Here is an 18365-nt window from a genome sequence, read left to right as displayed (position 1 = left end):
TGTATGAACTTTCTTTGTGTTACCAGCTGGTTCACAGCTTCTGCTGTTTTAGCCTTGGATTACAGAAGGAAGAGGTTTCACTCAGAGGCTCTCAGTCTGGAATACTGTTGTCATAACAAATATAAGTCAGTTGTTTTTCTCTCCTCCTTGCCTAGTTGGTTCTGCTTGGTGAAGTCTTGCACTTGTTTCTGTGAGAATGATCTGAGCCAGTTAGCTACAAAAGTTGGCAGGAATTTATTTGTGCAAGCTCTACTAAGGAGCACCTTGATGTGTTGTGGGAGAGGATGCAAGTTTTGTAATGCTTCTAAGTGACAGCAGAGTATACACCACCAATCAGTTAAACATTTGGGGGGCTGCTCCAGGACATAATGATTTGTAGATTAGGAACTTTCTTGTGATTTCTGGTTTAAATTTATACCGGGACAGCTCTTGCACACCGTCATCTAGTAACTTAAGTAGTTTTTTCTTACCTTATCTACCAAGAAATCAGCAGTTATTGATGATTGCTTTTTAAGTGATTGCTGGTTTATTTTTGTTATTGAGCAGATTCCTAGAGATCTAAATTGAGTCACATGCAGAGTCTGTCAGTATGGTCACATGCCTAATTTGTATCTGCAAAGAGGTAGATTGGGGAGGGGTGTATGGGTGTGTGTTTATTTTCTGAGTTGTTCCTTAAGGAACACTTTGTCCTATGATGTTCCATACAGTGTTCCTGGACAAGTGGATGTTGCATCCGTGTCTATGGAGGATTAAAATTTACTTACCTACTGTAACAATATGTGGCTCTCAAGCAGAAGTAGGAAGGTATTCAGTTGCATCCCTGCACATATTGTGGTGTCTGGTGCCTTCTTTGTATAAGACCTAGTGATTGTGTGGGTGGAAAGTGAGATCATCTAACTGATCCAGGAGTCAACTGATCTTGCACACTCACCCTACTCCTCCAAGCAATCAGGTAGACTTACTCAGTTGTCTCATTGGGTATTGACCACACTAGATGTGATACAAACATGGAGGAGGGTGGGGACCACCCCTAACAGTAACAGCTAACTGAGTTTATCTGAAGTGAAATCACACCTTTTTGCCTGTGAGTCTAGGTGTAGAAGTTCGCTTGTTGCAGCGTGAGGGCAACATGGTACTCTTGTATCCAAAGGTAACTTTTTGCTTTTTGGGCAAGTATTAAGTGCTGTAATTATTTCTATCTCCACTTTGTGCTATGCAGTATCTGGAAAGGGACACCCACCAGACAGCTGGGCCTGTGCTGCATCTGCTGGGAATGTGTGCTCAGAAATTCCCTTTGGAGTAGATTGAAAGGGCTCTGATCTGTACTTCAGTGACACAGGGTCTCTGCTTCCATTTCATAAAAATGAGGCTGTTTGAGACAGGATTACTATAAGGTTCCTAAATCATACTGCTTTTTGCTGGATAAGAACTAGCACGTGTCCATTGCACGCCACTGTCTTAGTGCCCTTGAGCCTACTTTGCATATCAGTTGGAGCTTCTACAAATACTATGCTTTTCCTCGAGTATATGGCATACTTAACTTGCTTGTACAGTCACTACCCACTTTTCTTTCCCCATATCCAAGCCTCAGATACCTTTATGAAACCTCTCCCAACAGACTGGCTTGGCTGGATGGGTTTCCTGGGAGGTCAGCCATTCCCCTTTGTTTAGGTATTCTCACTCCAGTGGCTCCTGTCAATTGTTTCCGGTCTTGGAGACATATGAGACTCTCTTGACAGGAAGTGTCTGGTTCCAGTGCTGTTGACAAGTCAATGATGGTGTGGTTTGCATGGCTGAACCAGAAATACCAAGCTGTACTGACATGGTGTTGGGATTTCTAAAGCATATTTCCTACCTCATGCGGGCAGTCTCTGGGTAAACAGGAAGGTATCTATGCCAAGCATACAGAACCAAAATGATGTTCAAGTAGATAAGGGTGTTCCTTGCTTGTTTCTGGAAGTTTGTCAGAAGAAAATGTCATGAAAGCTTGTCAAAACCATTCTTCTGATGCTGAATGGAGAGCTGCTACTGCAGTATGAAATATGCTTGGTATTCAGACTTGCACTGAAATGAATTTTGTCCCAATCCCTTTGCTTCCCATGTCTCTGTCAGAAGAGTATTGTGTTTTGTCTTTTAACCCTCAAGTGGAAAAGAACACAAAATATTGGTCTGTCTCAGAAGTTGCCATTATCATCTTTCCTTTTGCCCTGATTAATTGAGGGATAATGAATGTAAGGCAAATGGCCACATATTTAATACCAATTAATCAGGAGATAATAGCAAACATAAGCATTCATTAGATGTATAGCTGCTCTGTTTGTATTCATTGTTTTTCCTGGCAGAACTGTAGTAAGCAAGTAGTATCAAAAAGTAGGGTGTATGTGTATGATATCTCAGAGCATTTGTGTAAACATTCCTCTTTGCCTGTTACATTTAAAACAATGAGTAGGAGATGAACTTTGACCACTGCATTTCATTTATCTCTTTTTTTTTTTTTTTTTTTGTGCCTAAAGGCATTGCTAATAGCCAAGAGCAAAGGGCTTTGTAGCCACTGATGGACACTTACCCTTTTTTGACCATGTTAATGTGTATACTGTTAAGGTTTTACTGTTTCTTAAGAAAGGTTAAGGAGTAGATATTTTATATGTAAAATTCTCAATCTTTGCACAGATAGCTTAGCAACAGATATGTGGATTTACACTGCAGGTAAGAATTGTTGGTAACAGTATATGCCAAGCTTCACAGGGATATGTCCTTTTCCCTGCTTCTCAGGCAAAAAAAGGTCTAGTTGGCTGCCTCCAACCCCATCCCGTGAATCTGGTTTCCCATAGTAATAAGCAGCTGATTCTCAGTGTAGTGGTGTTTTGTTCTCTTGAATGTGTGAAGTTGTTTCATACTATTACTGGTGTAGATGTTAGTTGGCTTAATAACATAGATTGCAACTGCTTGGTGGTTGTTGGTATGTCTGCGGCTCAGCATGTGGTTACTCAGCTGATGTGTAGGTAGGCTGCTTGGTAGCTGCCAGCAGACAAGTAGAGCTCAGGGTGATTTAGGAAATGGACATCAAGAGCTTACTGAACTGCCTGCTGCTGTATTTATGCTGCTTCTGCTACCTTGGCCAGAGTGACGCTCTAGTCTCATGCTCATCATACACTTGTCCCATCTATTTAGCATGCCGGTTCTTTAAGGAGACCTATATTATTCTTCATAAATTAGAAAGATATAATAATTTACTGCAAGATTTATTGTAAGACTTTTTAGCCATAATGTCAAAGATGACTGGCAAAGGCCATACTATCCCTGTTTTATTAAAATAGTATTGGTGATCTGTAGCCAGGTCTACTTTCATGAGGCAGAGGAAGCAAAATTTAATCTTGTGCCCCAGACCAAAATAAGGGGTAAAATTTATACTTTCCTGCAACTTGCAGTGTTGCAAGAATTGAAGTTCTTCCACTTTTCTGTCTTTTCCTCCTGGTTTTATGCAGTGTGCTTCCATACCCACCCTGCTCATTAGTCTGCTGGAGCCTGGACAGACTTTCTTTGCTGCACCATCAAAGATGTGCAAAAGCATTTTAAGTCCCTCGTCTTCAGAGTGCTTTGTCCTGAGGGCTTCGGTGTTGAGAGGGTTCTACTCTGATTACTGTATTTGGTCCATTTTTATTTCCCTTGAAACTGAAACTGCAACTGTTTGATAAGTGGGTTTTATTCCAGTGATAATTTCTCCACCTTTATTGAAATAACATTTTACCACTTATGAAGCTGTTTTCCAGTGAATGGAAGACATACCTTATTGAGGCAGGATGATAGATTAATTTCATCTGGGGGAAATGAGAGTGAGAGCCTGATAAATGGGATTCTGGCAGTTTTAGTATTGATGACCAAAGAATTCTTTTAGGCTTAGCTAAATCCTGGCTCTGAACTAGTGACAATTTTGATGTGTGTATACTTAACTTCGATTTGTCTTGAAAACCAACAGACTTGCTCATCTTTGCTAAACTTGTGATCATATTTTATGTAACTGAACATACTGTTTGGCTGCTTTACAGTGCACTTGGTGGTACATTTCAGGCATTTTATAGCAATGGTTTTGTGATGGGGTTTTTTTGTTTGTTTGGGGTTTTTTGTTGCCTTAACTTGTTTTAATAAGCTTCCATTTGCTGCATTGCATTTGACTTCTGAACTTCTGACCAGTGCTTCCTACACTGATCCCTCCTTTGGTCAGAGTAGGTTCTTTCCTGATGTTGTAAAACAAAATAGTCAGAAATAGGTCTGTCAGAAGAGCTGTTTTAGGGTGTATGTTTTTGCACAGTATCTCAGTGCAGTTTTTCACCAGATGTTTCTTTATGCTTGTGGTCCTTCCCTCCTCTATTTAAGTAACTCAAGGTTTTTTTTGGTTTGGGTTGGGTTTGTTTTTTTTCCAAATTGTATTATTACTATGATAGGGATGGGACAGGACCCAAGAATGTTTCTTACAGTGTGACCCTAGGTCAGATTGTGTTCAGTGGATTTGGCCAGCTGGTCTTGATGGTAATATATATAATACAGACATATAATATTTTTTGAGTTATTCTTTCCTTCTTCATGATCCTTGCCATTTTAACATAGGATTTTTCAGTCATTTTCTGCAGTATGACTTTGTTCATGCTTTGTTGGTAAAGTAATGTTTCTCTTTTAATCTTAGTTTTGCAACTCTGTTGAGAGCACGTTATCATGCAGGATTGCAGAATTAAGTCATGGCAAGTTGTGTAAATTTTCCTCCTGCTCAGTGTAACAGATATGTACCATAGAGTTGCTCAAGATTAGACTTTAATGTGAATAACAGTAGTTAAAAATAGAACTTGTGTTATGGCAACTTTCTGAAGAAACTAAACAAACCCTAATCTCTCCCAAACTAAATATAGTAGCAATATTGTTATTCTTGTTTGGCTTTTGTGATGTTTCAGTTTACTAAAAATTTAAGTGAGTGTGTGTGTGTGTGGTCTTGGCAGTGCACTGCCTTTTTTGCTTCAGTCACATTTTATGGAATCCACACTTCAGATATTTATGTAAATTGGACAGAGGGAGATTATGAGAACACAAATTTTGAAACTTTTAGAAAACATAATGTAATACTACATTTTTGAGGGGGAAAAAGCTCCCTTTTTTATACCATGCTAGTATCCTCTCTTTTAATGTTGTTTCTTGACGCTTGTATAGGCAAATATTTGTTCTTTCCCCTGGGTGTATGTATCCTTTCTTCAGCTTTTTAATAATTTATAAGCCTTTAGGCCAGTTACAGTAAAGTGTGACTGAAGAGTAGATGTCTCAAAGGTATTACTTTTCAGCAAGTTGGAGTGACACTTTTACTGCGTCGCAGTTTAGAGCATGGCCAGAAGGCTTATCTTTCACTGAATATCTTCATTTCAGTTTTGATGATCTAAGTAAATAGGCAAGGTGAAAAGTTGTGGTTAGAGGTAGAATCTCTTGTTAGAGTTATCAGTGTAGAGAAATTTGAAGGTATGTAAGCTTTGTCCTACAGAGCTTGTCTTGCTGTCTGTCTCTTCAGTCATAAAAGCATCCACAGGAAGGAGAAAGCATAGAGAGATGTGGGAGTTCATGTACAAAGAGGCGACACCATTATTATCTTGTGACTGACTTTTATTATTTACAAAAGTGATTCTTTTATACACACTATTGTAAGTGCCCACCTATCATTGGTTAACTACTATTACTAGCCCACCTTACACACAACATAACTGGTTATTAACATATCAATCATAAAATGCCCCAATATGTGTTCTCCACCTCTAACCATCTTCAGCTTCTGCATCTCACACCCAGGAGCTGCTTATCTTGCTACCTCCTTTCTCACATTCCAGCTGCAGCTGTGTCCCTGAACAGCTTAGCTTGCAGCTTGCTCAGGCCCTGCTAGCAAGGCTGGATTGCTCACATGTCCGTTAGCAATCAGAAATTCTCCCACAGACAGATGCTGGAAACCAAGCTGCTTTTTTTGTTCTACTCTTAACAGAAATGTATTTCTCTGGTTTGGGTTTGATGTTGGGTTTTGGTTGGTTTTTTTTCCCTGAAAGATAAGAAAAAAAATGAATTGGGTGAAAAGACAGAAAGGTATTTATGCGAAGAGGTAGTTTTGCTCTCTTGATTCTACAAGACTTTTGCAGTGGAAATATGCTGCTGGTTCCAACAGAAGTCCTTACAAAGAGTCAGGGGAAGTAGTTAATTGCCTCTTGTTACACTCCCACATTGATGTGAGTCTGGGCAAGCAGAACACGTGGTTTAAGAGAAATTGTAGACTACATTCCTTGTGCTGTAGGCATTTTTGCATGTGCTTAAGTTTATTCATACAGGTAAAATTTATTATGAACAGAATTCTATGCACAGTAAAGTTCTCACTTATATGGGAGGATTCTATGGCTTTGCATATTCACTCTGTCTTTCTTTTCTGCTGTACCTTGTCCTTTTCTTATTCTCTCTCTCATTTTTCTCTATGAAGCAAAATAGATCTGAATGGTTATTTATATTGGAACTTTACTTTTCTTTCAATTTATTTTCTTTCAAGTTCTAGTACAGAATCTATACAGCACTTCTGCAGCAATGTACATAGATTACATGAATTCTTTATTGCAACTAGCACAGAGGGTGAAAAAACACATCAAATGTAATTTTATGTTTTTCCCCATGTCATCAGTCATCATGTATAGATTTGCCAAATGGATTTTATTTTTCAAGACACCAAATGAACTTTTTGCCTTTTCTTGATTTAGTGGTTTTCTGCTTTTAAAGGTCTCATTTAAAGTAAAAAAAAAAAAAAAAAAAGGAGGAGGAATAATGAAACAGAGAAAAACTAAGCCACATCCTGCTGCCTATATTCAAAATTCGGGCATAAGCACTAAAATGGGGAAATCCCTCTAGATCTGTTATTTCCTACTTCAAATCAAGTCTTCTTATCAATGCAAATTGTGTGAAGAGATGTGGCCTAGAAGTATTTGACTGTCAGAAATGTGTGACACTGACAATAATTTTTTCATTTCTTTCTGCAGATATTGCTGTTGTAGAGATGAGTGATGCCTTCCGTCAGCCTTCCCTGTTCTACCACCTGGGAGTCAGGGAGAGCTTCAGCATGGCTAACAACATCATTCTCTACTGTGACACAAATGCAGAGTCTCTGCAGTCACTGAAGGTAGCTCTCAATGGAAAAATGGGGGCTGAGGGGCAAGTCACAGCTGGTCTAACTCTTGAAATAGGTTCTCTGTTTCTGTAAGAAATGCAGATGTCACTTGTGGTTCACAAAAGAATAGCAAAAGTATCCTGAGGTCTGGCAAAGATGTCCACAGTGAAATGCTGTAAAACTCGGTTTGGTTTTCCAAAGAGAAAGATTTAGGTGGCTTTAGCACAGTCAGTTAAATACTGAGGTGTTAAATGGCTGTTTACAGAAACAGAATTTTGTCAAGTTTGAGATGAGAAATTAAATACATGGCTTTGTCATTCAAGGGAGTTACTGGTGTTTGGGGTAAACTGTTACAGTAATAACAATTGTGTGAGAATGATAGTGTGTAGGCAGCAAAATAATCCTTAAGCTTTAGCTCCTGTCTAAAGTAGCAGTTTTCTGCCAAACCGTATGGGGCCCCAGATGGCCTGTGGTATGTCTTGCTGAGTTACAGCTGTTTACATCAGGTACCTGCAGGATAGCTGTGCTGGAGATTACCACCAGTGTAGTGGAGTTAGTAAAAACAAAACTCGTGTCTCAGTTCACAGTACAGTACATTGGTTTAAGGCAAGAGGGTGTTGGAAGATAATCTATAGGTCTGGGAATTGTGTCAGTCAGGGAGTTGGTACTTGCTTCCTCCTGCAACACTCCTAAAGGTTTAATTACTTCCGTGATGGGAGAGACAACTTGGGTGGCAGTCTTTTCAATGACTTCACCTCCCCCAGATTCATTGGCTTTGCTCAGGAGGTGTTTTATGCTATTGCACTTCCGTTCTAGGCATTGCTGAAAAGAGCCATTTAAAGTAAGCAGCTTGGTGAGTCAGACTGCAGTCTGGGCACCACCGCCTCTCATGAAGGGTTTGCCTCCACTGCTTCTGGCTAATGCAAGCTATTTGGTTTTGATTCTGTCCCATTATTTGCAGCTTGGCCCTTATTGGGAGGGACATACTCAGTAACTCAGTTTTTTTCTCCTTTCTCTTCCCTCCAAATATTCTCAGCCAGCTGGACTGCTTGCAATCCAATTATTTCCTTTCTTTTTGCAACACAAAGAGTATGCAGATAAAAGCCCTAAAAATAAAACTGCTAATGATAAAAGACATGTCTGGGAATTGAATTCAATTATGGATGTACAATGATCTACTGTATAAGCAGAGCAGAATTTCATTGTACTGGACAAAGAGCCAAATACCCAGCTCCCACTGAAAATCACTTGGGGTGAGGCCCCAGGCCCTCTTGAGCAATTGGAAGGACTTCTGCTGGACTTTGCAAATGGGTCACATGCTGGATTCTCACTGAGGTCAGTGGAAGCCCAGCTCTGTGCAGGGAGACTTGGATGTCACAGTTGCCACCAGTACTTTGCCCACTGAAAAATGGCATTCAGTTTCCTTGAGCTTTGAACTGGCCCCATGTTTCTGCTTTTGATAGTCTGCAGGGAAGTTGTCAAAGAGCATGTCTCTTCCCAAATGATTTAGTAACTGCCTGAAAAAAAGTTGTGATGGGCATGCCTGGGCATCTTCTGAGACCGTGTTCGTTGCAGTATTTATTACAGCCAGCAGATAAGAGTAGAAGCAATGGAGGAGAGCATGTGTAGGTTTAATCTTGCATGGAAGGGGTGAATTCAAAAACTGAAAATGAAGGAAATCCAGAACTGCGGCACATGATTTAACCAGGACACAAAGCAATGCAGGTAAACTGCTGCTGGTGGAATGTTCCTCTACATAAACATTCAGGCCTGGACAGGGCCTTGATCAACCTGATTTAGTGAAAGACGTCCCTGCCTGTGCTGGGGGATTTGACTAGCCATTTATGACCTACAGTTCGGAAGCTAGCAACAGTCAGATGTGAAACATGCCCTCTTAACAGGGAGAAGAGCAGTTTTATATGAAAGCCTGACTTAAGCAACATGGAAAGTATAAGGCACCTTGGTTTGATGCTGCATTTGGTTTTAAGGCTGTGATGTAGGTGAAGCTGCTCAGCAGTGCCAGTGGCAGAGGTATAGCATAGCTGTCTGGTAAATCTGTTAGGGTTATCGATTGCTGAGATCAGAATTTGCTGACAAATCTTGCTGGAATCAAGGTCACTGTTCAGAAGTGGTTTTCACTTGTGCCGTACCATTCAGATTAGTGTGCAGGAATCAGCCCCTTCCATCTCTGTGTGCTTCTAGTTCTCTGAAGCTTTACATTTAAAATGTGAAGATTCTCTTTGCATCAGACTTATTAGAGTCAAGTGAATTTCAAGCAGTTTTGGAGTATTTTAAAAACCTCATAGAAATACTGCTCTTACTATTCAATTTCTTCTGCTGGTAGCAAAATGTTACTTACTATATTTGACTTCTCAAATATGAATAGTTCTTTATTAATAGTCAACTTTTGGGCAGCATCCCTCTAGGAAAATTTATTAAGGGAGGGATATGCATGTATGTGTATATACACAAGCACACACAGTATGTATGCTCTTACGTATGTATAAGATGTATGTGTCTACTTAGTTCTATAGTAATTTTGTCTCTCCTGAGACAATGCTTCATTTATATTGATTTGATAGGCATAGAAAATATCCACCAACCAGCCTTTTCCTGTCACGTGTCTGTGGAGTTAATATCTTTCCTAGTAGTGGTTTAGTGCTATCAACATTCTTTTCTTTTCTTTTTTATTCCAGGAAATTATTTGCCAGAAGAATAATGTAAGTATGTTTTATGGATTTCAGTTGAATTCTAGGCCTTCCAAACTTCTGTTTCATTGAATGTTGTTTATATTCTATTTTCCACTTGAATCATTTCACACTCTTCTACTGTATTTTACAGAGTTAGATGCCGAATTTTTGAAATCTTAGCAGCAAATCTGAGTATATCACTTTGTTGCTAGGTACCAGGCTCACTTCTTACCTTGCCTCTATCTATCAGTGGTATTTTCCTTGCTGCCTTTACTTGTCTGTCATATTTTTTTTCACACACCATTTACATTTGTCATTTTTCTTTTTTTTCCTGTTGCCTTTTTCTGTACAGTGTTCTTCAGTGTTTTTAAAAAATACTCTATTGAAAAGGACAGTTTTTTTGAAACCAATGCTTATTTTAGAAACCTGTGGCTACAGCTATGAAAAATATATATGTATATATTTATAAAGAGAGAGTGTGTGTATTTATTTCTAGAAGTTGAGTCCTGGAGCCTGTTAGTCCAAGTATAGTGCAGATCCTAGTGGTCTGTCTGTGACTGCCAGTCATTAAACTGTAGGTTTCTGCACCTTAGTATCCCTCTGGTTTCTGAGGTTAGCCTTGCAAATCCCTTTTCACTGCCAGGTTCAAGGGAGGCAGACCTGTGACTGTGAGAACACAGCTTTCTTAATGTGGTTTGTTCTGGAGCAGCAGGGCCAGTCATGTCAGAATATATATCTGGCATGTTGAGTTGTTCTTGGCTTTGCTTCGTGATTTTACTGGTAGCTGTATTTGCTAAGACATAATTTTATAGAGGTTAGTCAGTGGTGTGCAGATATCCTGAGGTGCTATGTGTATGCTGTGCAATTCCATATGTTTGAATAAACTTTTCTATGGGGCATATTAAGAGTTTAATTATGGAAATCAGCTGGGTTTTATTTCCCACAGTGCCTTAAAAACTGCAGTATTTCTGGGTTTGCTGTTTTATTTAACCGTGAAATTCATGGATGAAGTATTGGCTTCTGCTACTATCAAATATGATTATTTGGAAAAGGTGCAGTCTTCTACTATATCTGCTAGAGTTTCTAAAGATGCCTTCAAAACCAGTGCAAGCTTTGGTCTAATGCTTTATTTTGCGTTTCCGATTATTTTTTAGATTTATAAAAACAAAACAAAACAAAAAACCAAACAGGAAAGGGGATTCTATATAGAATTTCTGTTTAGCTCTTAACCAAAAAGTGTTTTCCAGAGACTCACAGAATGCTGTGAAAGATGTGCTAGACTAAAAATCTCTCGCCTTTCTCTGCTGAAAGCGGGGGAAATGATCAGTTAGGGCCTTTACACAAAATGAAAGAGAACAGTAAGGCCTTTCTTGTAAATGAATGTATTACATTCTGTGTTTTTGTTCTGGTGGCCCAGGATCTAGGGAAAATGATGTGTGACTAATGTAATGTCCCTGGAAGGGTAGGGGGAAGAGCTCTATTAGCAGGAAACCAGCAGGAGATGACTGGTACAGTAGAATAAAGGGGAGATGATGTTTTCTTGTCCTGTTTTTAAATGACAGGCCCTGAAGCTCAAGGAGAGTTAGGACAACTTGGCCTATGTCTGTTTGAGAAAGGATTGTTCTGTTTTCCATTTAAATTTGGATAGGTGGCTGTGAAACTGTCATTTGTCACTTTTAGAAATGTTTCAGTGTATGCCAGAAAAAGAATGTGTTCCTTGAGAGTCTCAGATGTTTTCAAGCACACCCACATAACATCTTTTCTGGGAGGAAGTATTTTCCCTGGGATTAGAACAGGGAAGTCAGTGGAACGGGTTTAGCAGCTCTGCAACTGATTTTTTTGTCTCTTTTTTTCCTCATTTTTTGGCACAATGTCAGCCAAATTACCTGGAAGTAGACTTTTCACAATGTTGGTGTAGGCCTAACTGTTGAATATAGTCCTGAAAATCCTATTTCTTCATAAATTGTAGGACTCTTGCATAAGTGGGTATGACAAAGGTTCTGTTCTGAAGAAGCTGTGACTGTGATGCCCACCCTTACCAAAAATAGTCATATGAGTGATTATTTGAGGTTGCAAATATGAAAAAATTAAATTCACATATGGATAAACATGAAGTTCAGTCCTGTTGTTCTACAACATGTTTTTTAATAGCACACAAACATCAGCCATAGCAGGATCATGGTATCCCTGGCACCAGGGGTTTAAAAAGGCTTCAAAACAAGTTTGTGTGTGTGTACCTATATATATCTTTGTAACTGAAATGCCTTATGTTTGCTTTTCCTGAACCTTGTATCCCTAAAATTAGTGAGGATTAAAAAAAATCTATTACCAACTGTTTTGTTCTTTGTTCTGACTGGATTTTTGTGCTTCCTAATAATAGTCAATAGAATGTTGCATAGCTAGGATAAGCTGCCTGGAGCCTGTCTGGGCAGAGCAGTACAAGATAACATGGGCTCGTTTCCTGTTATATGTGGTTTTATAGCTATTTAGTTGGACCTTTTCCAAATGTTACAGTAATACCAAAACCATATGTTTTTACAGGGAGTGATACCTAGACAGGAGGTAGTTACTTCGCTAGTTGAAAGCTTAAGTTTAGTTTTTGCTGTTATCTGATTTTTGAGGTCAATCAAGCAGCAGAGGCATTCTAGAAATTACTAGTAAAGAGTTTCAGTCACAAGATGTTAGTGTAAATGTTACAGTTCATGACTGTATTTGCTTGTTTTAGCTAATCAGTTTTTATTTCATCCTAATTCTCCACGGTTTGAATCTCACCACCTTTGAAGAAAAGTTGCAGGTCAGGTTCCAAATGTCTGTTTATTCAATGTTTTAGAAATTTGACTTCTGGCTGAATCTGAGGAAGTTTAATGTGCTTGTGCTCTCGGTTTGGTTTACCACCAATCGCAGTAAGTGACACCTCAACACAGTGCTCACCTTTCCGTTCAGGCTGCTTGCTTGCACCAGGTGGGAGTGAGGGGTAGCCTTGTGATCTGCCTGGGGTTGAGACCACAGTAATGCTGCTGGCCTGGTCAGAAGGACCATTGGAGGCAATGGGAATCATTCTGCTGGGCAGCTGACTCACAGATGATAGTGATTAAGTAACAGGTTTAATGTTGTATGGCTGGGAATCCTTAGTAGTGTTTTCCTTTTCTTACACTTGGTGGGGATCAGAATGATAGGACAAAGGGCAATGGCTTCAAACTGAAAAAGGCTAGGTTCAGATCAGGTGCTAGGAGGAAAGTGTTTGCTGTGAGGGTGACGAGGCACTGGAACAGATTACCCAGAGAAGCTGTGGATGCCCCATCCTGGAAGTGTTCAAGGCCAGGCTGGATGGGGCTTTGGGCAACCTGTTCTAGTGGAAAATGTCCCTGCCCATGTCACAGGGGTTGGAACAAGATGATCTTTAAGGTTCCTTCCAAGATTACCCATTCTGTGATTCTGTGACCCTGAATGAGGCATTCCAGAGGCATCTGCAAGCTTGGAGTCTCCATATAGGTATTGCTAGAAGACTGTAGCATAAGGTATGCTACAAGACTAAACAAAGGGTATGTTTAGCTGTTGGTCTCTTTCACCATGGAAATAGGAAATATTTTTAATACTCTTCATCCAGCCAACTAGTGATTTGGGGCAATTTGATTTTTGGAATCCAAGTATTTGAAAATGCTGTATAGCAACCCTCAGTAAATATTTAATTGAAAATTATTGTGGTATATGTTGTTATCTGTGAAACATCACTATCTCTTCCTTGTTCTTTTTATTCTTGACTAATATATTTGGCACATACTTTCCTTGGAAAAAGTTAGGATTTTTTTTTTATGTGAATACGATGAAATGACCATTTAGGGTGTAAGCTGATTTTTAGCAAGCATTTAGAATGTAGCATGGCTGCAATAGAATGCTATTGCTGGGTATATAAAGAAATAATGTATTCTCAAAGAATAGGGGAAGTAGATCCAGTTTCTATGCTTCAGTTCATTTGAGGCCTGAGGCTTAAGTTCCTTTCCAAATCACTAGTAAGGCTGTCACTCATGTGAGTGGGATTTGAAGTAAACCCAAACTGAGTCTGTATTCATTAAAACATCAGCACATGTTGATTTACTGTGTGTTTGGGGGTGGAGGGAATAGATTTAATAACTTAGTTTAGGATTTTGCCATCTGCTACATGTAACACCATGTGCAGTCAGAGAATTACCTTAAAAATTTCATCAGAAGAAGTGAGATAAAAGCTATTTCTCGAAAGGACTAGTGGGAGAAATAGAAAAAAGCTCTCTTAATTAGAGGAGAGAGTGAGCAGGAAGAACTGTGAGAGATACTGGCTGTTTGTATTGCTTCAGCTGATTCTATTTATTTAAAATGTTAAAAAAAAGTTATATTAGATACTGACCTGAAGCTTTGGCAAGTAGATTAGATTCTGCTAGATTTTCCCATCCACAAGTAAAGTATCTTTGTTTTGTTTTGTTTCCTTTGTCACTTTTTGTCCTTGAAGGCAGTTTTCTTCTGTTTGTGGATATTTGACTGTTAAATGATTCCAACAGAGCAGTGTTAGTAAAGCCTTAGGGAATGAGAGGCCTGCACACCATTGACTCCCTGGGATTTAGCACATTTTCCTTTTGAAGTAAAATTCAAGTTATTAGAATTAACTGTGCAGGACTCAAATGCCTGTTTGTCTAGCAGCATGTCTTCTTAATCTGTGCAACTTTCAGAGAAGACTCTTTAGTATTATGTCAGATGAATTTGTTGGGGAGAGAATACTGTTTATGTTATTGCACGGTGTTCTTTCTAAGAAGACATGGTCTCCAATTTCAAGTCCCAAAAGCTTCTCCCTTTACAGGTAACAGCTCTGTAGTAGAGGGGGATATTGAAAGAAGCACTTGTTTATATTCTTATTGTGATCATTAAAATAAAACTATATGCTATTCATTTTTATTATCCCTTAAATACAAATAGGTGCTGTATTAATTTCTTTCAGGTCCTGAAAAAGGATATTGAACAAGAAGGAGGTGCTTAAGGTTCCAGTGACCAGTAGGTCTAGCTAGAAGCAGCATTGTCTTAAATTCTTTAACTGTAGATCATCAAGATGATCTTACATCTGCATTTAACTGAAATTGCTCATAGTTTGTAATTGTTTGATTTTGCATAGTAATTGAGGAAGGGACATGAGAAAAATATAAAACAATTAAAACATTCACAAAAGTTAATTACAGGTTTTGTCACTTAGCTGTAAGTGTTTGTTTGTGTGTGTTGCTGGCTCCAGCCAGCTCTTCTGCATTCTGATCAGTCTGATTTGATGAAATGGGCTATTTCAGAAAGTGACCTGATGTTGCCAGGTACCGAGTGTGCTGGCCCAAAGCCTTCAAAGATAGGTATGTTTGTATCATCTAGATATAAGTAGTTCAGCTGATCTGAGAGCTCAGGCCAAGATTATCTATCTAATATCCTGAGTTCTCATGCATCAGATCGAACCATAGTAACTATGTATGCACACCCATGGCCTATCCCAGCCCCTGATGTTTTCAGTGAGGCCTTTCAACTTAGAAGTCAGGTGCCCTGCAATCCCCTTTTTTTAACTTTCATTAGTGTAATTTGAGCTTTCGAACCTTAAATAACAATGTATTTATAAAGAAAGAGAGTTGGAAAATTAAAATTGTAGCATCTAGTCTTGATTGGGGGAGTCCTATTCCTACCCACTTTTGAAGCCCCTATATATGCTACTTATGGTTTTAAAGGGTGTTGATGTAACTGAGAATATTACAATTGGATTCAGGGTGCTACTCCTTCAAAAAATGCCCATTTTTTCTTGAATGATTCTATTGCTTTCATTATACCTGGTATGGTGAGTCACATGAATGGATCAAAGGAAAACAACAATTTTGTCTTGGGTGCTCCAGAGGCTTAGAATATAGAGTGATGTTAGTTAGGGTTAGGAAAGAATACCAGAGTTTGTGAAATCAGAGTTGGGCTGAAGTGTTACAAGGCAGATTTTAATAGAATAAGTGGAATATATTTAAACTTCCAAGTGGAGTAATGTGCACTAAGTCAAAATGTAAAGCAGTGTGTGAGCAGATGGGAAGTGTGTCAGAAAGACCACCTGATCCTTCTGACTTAAGTTGGTGTAGCTTATGTTTTGACAAAGGAAAAGGAGGAAGGAAGTAAAAATGTCTGAGACAGACAGGTTGCATAGCCTGGGAATGAGGAAAGAAGCAAGTCACTCAGCCTGCTTTGTGGAGAAAGGTTTAGAGCTGTCTGACATTTGGAGTAGCTCCTCAGTTGCTGCCCCCACGGCTTGGTCCTCTTGGCTTCCCATCCCAATCGTTGCCCAAATGTGGTTGGAGTTGGGCTCTTTGTAGTTAGAATTTGTGAAGATGAGAAAATACATTTCTCCACTGCAGGAGACCATGAACTTTGTTACAAAAGAGCAGTCTTGCCATCACTGTTCTCTTTCTTCCACCACCACCTTTAGTAAATAATATATAAAACTCTTGATTCTTTATTTTCTTCTTTTGACACCAGAGCTACTGCATGTCTGACTTTGTCAGGATCAGCTGTTAAATATCTAATGTACTCTTTAGCTGGGGAAGTGAAATTGAGGTTGGTATTTCTTGTGTTTCTTAGTTTTATTGCATGTGGACTTTTTCTGTTTTTTTAAGTGTATTTCCTAAGGAAATGAAACTTAAGAGCTTATACTGTTTTTTCACCCTTTGTTTCGTACTTGCCTGTTTGTCTGTCAGATGGATTTCAGACAAATTTGAGAGGTTTCAGAGATACAGTGCTCCCACAAAGGTTACTTTCTAGGTTAACTTTAGAACCAAATTAATGCCTTGGCTGAGGGAAAGGCCACTGTGTTCCCACACTACTTGCCACTGAATATCAAGGTGTGATTCTACCTTGAGACAACATCTTGAGAACCTTGGGGGCCCTCTGCACAACTGTAAAGTGATTTATTTTCTTCCGTTTTCTTCCCACATAGTGGCCTCTCCTGTCTTTTACTCTTAAGTTCTTAGTTGTCCACTGTTTCCAAGGACTGCTGGTTCTGCATGTCTTCTGTACTCGGCTCTATAATATAACCAGCTTTTTTTTTTCTCCCCCTTGGGTAATAGGAAAAGTGCATATAAACTAACTTTTGCTGGCTCTCTTGTTCCACTGAAATAGATACCTCCTTCCTACAGAAGGTATACTCAGGATCACTTTTTAAGAGCTCATGCTTAGTAATGGATTCAGGCACTTGGTCTCTGCAAGAAGAGTAGTTTTCCTGCTTGCAGGATTAAATATGAAGACTCCAGTACTGTCTCTGTAGGTGGCCTGACCATTATACCACAGTAAATGTTGGGTTCTATAGATTCAAAAAGATGGAAACATCTTTTTTCAGAGCTGTTTTAAAAAATAATAATACATGTTAAAATGCATATTTTAGGCACACAGCTGGCACTGTTCATTTGAAAACTGTTGTGTCACTGCCTTCTCAATATGGAGCTCAGCTAGGCAAGGGAGTCTCTGAAGTAACGTCCACATTGCTGTATTGACTTCTGGAAGAGCAGCAGCAGCTGACCAGAAAATAATTAGCCTTGGAAGTAATTTAGGGGTACCAAAATTTTGGGTCTCAAGAATTGCTTTGGTTGTTGTGCTGCTGGCCACTTTAGTAGTGGAGTCCAGGCTTCAAGAGCCAAATGGAGGAACAGCTCCTTATTTTGATGGTATTCTGTCTCATAGTTAAGACCCTTCAGAACCACAAATGTCCAGCAACTTTCTCTGTGCATAAATTTGTACACACACATATACCAGAGGCGCCAGACATCTTGCCTTCCTCTTTCTTGAAAGATAAACATAAATGATTTTTTTAATGCAAAGTATCTGTCATACACTGATATATAGAAATCAATACAGTTTAGCAATGCTAAGATGTTCTATAAGTGATTATTCTGAAATATGAATGGGTTTAAGTCCCAGTGGCCAGAAAGATTTTCTACGTAGCAGGGAATTTAATTTGGTTTTGTTATGCTAAACTATTTAAGTAATTTTGAAGTTCATATGAGGATTAGTTTTGTCTACATGTTTTCTATTGTGAGGAAACTAGCTTGTTTTATTTTTTTCAACCTCTGTGAGCCTAACTGTGCTAAATAGCTTGCTCTCTTCTGAACATCTGTCATTTCGTAAAGAGTGTATAGCAGCTTCACTTGAGTCCACATGCCTCTTCGGGATGACTGGGGTGTGCTCTCAGAATTGTTTCACTATTGAGCCAATTATTATTCTAGGGCCAACATGATACTTCCAAAAAGACTGATTTTACAGGAAGCAGTTCAGAACACTGAAAGCATACATTTCAGGTGTATATCATATTCGAGGTGAAAACTGAATTTATGTAATTCTAGACTTCATAGGTAAAATCTTGGTCTTGCTGAAGTAAGCAGCAGGTCTCCCTTTGTCTTTAACAGGTGAAATTCTGCAGGTGGTATATGCAGTTGTTTCATACTTCGGCTTGTCGCGCCATATCTGCCCTAAATATTGCCCCTTGTTTC

At 39.1% G+C, this 18365-nt stretch overlaps 1 protein-coding gene across 1 annotated transcript in view; it reads left to right on the top strand.

Moving 5' to 3' along the window:
• Positions 1–7037: 7037 nt before the first annotated feature.
• LOC103804716 (mitogen-activated protein kinase kinase kinase 5-like) overlaps positions 7038–18365 on the top strand; it is a gene marked incomplete at both ends in the record, with an annotated part of 28423 nt that continues 17095 nt past the window's right edge. The window contains one exon of the mRNA XM_009077329.1: positions 7038–7177. Coding sequence (XP_009075577.1) covers positions 7038–7177 — 140 coding nt within the window. The remainder of the gene's footprint in view (positions 7178–18365) is intronic.

Source organism: Acanthisitta chloris, unplaced genomic scaffold (assembly GCF_000695815.1).
Source record: "Acanthisitta chloris isolate BGI_N310 unplaced genomic scaffold, ASM69581v1 scaffold3216, whole genome shotgun sequence".
Taxonomy (NCBI): domain Eukaryota; kingdom Metazoa; phylum Chordata; class Aves; order Passeriformes; family Acanthisittidae; genus Acanthisitta; species Acanthisitta chloris.
The sequence above is the reverse complement of the archived record's forward strand: the minus strand, read 5'-3'. Positions and strand labels throughout refer to the sequence as shown.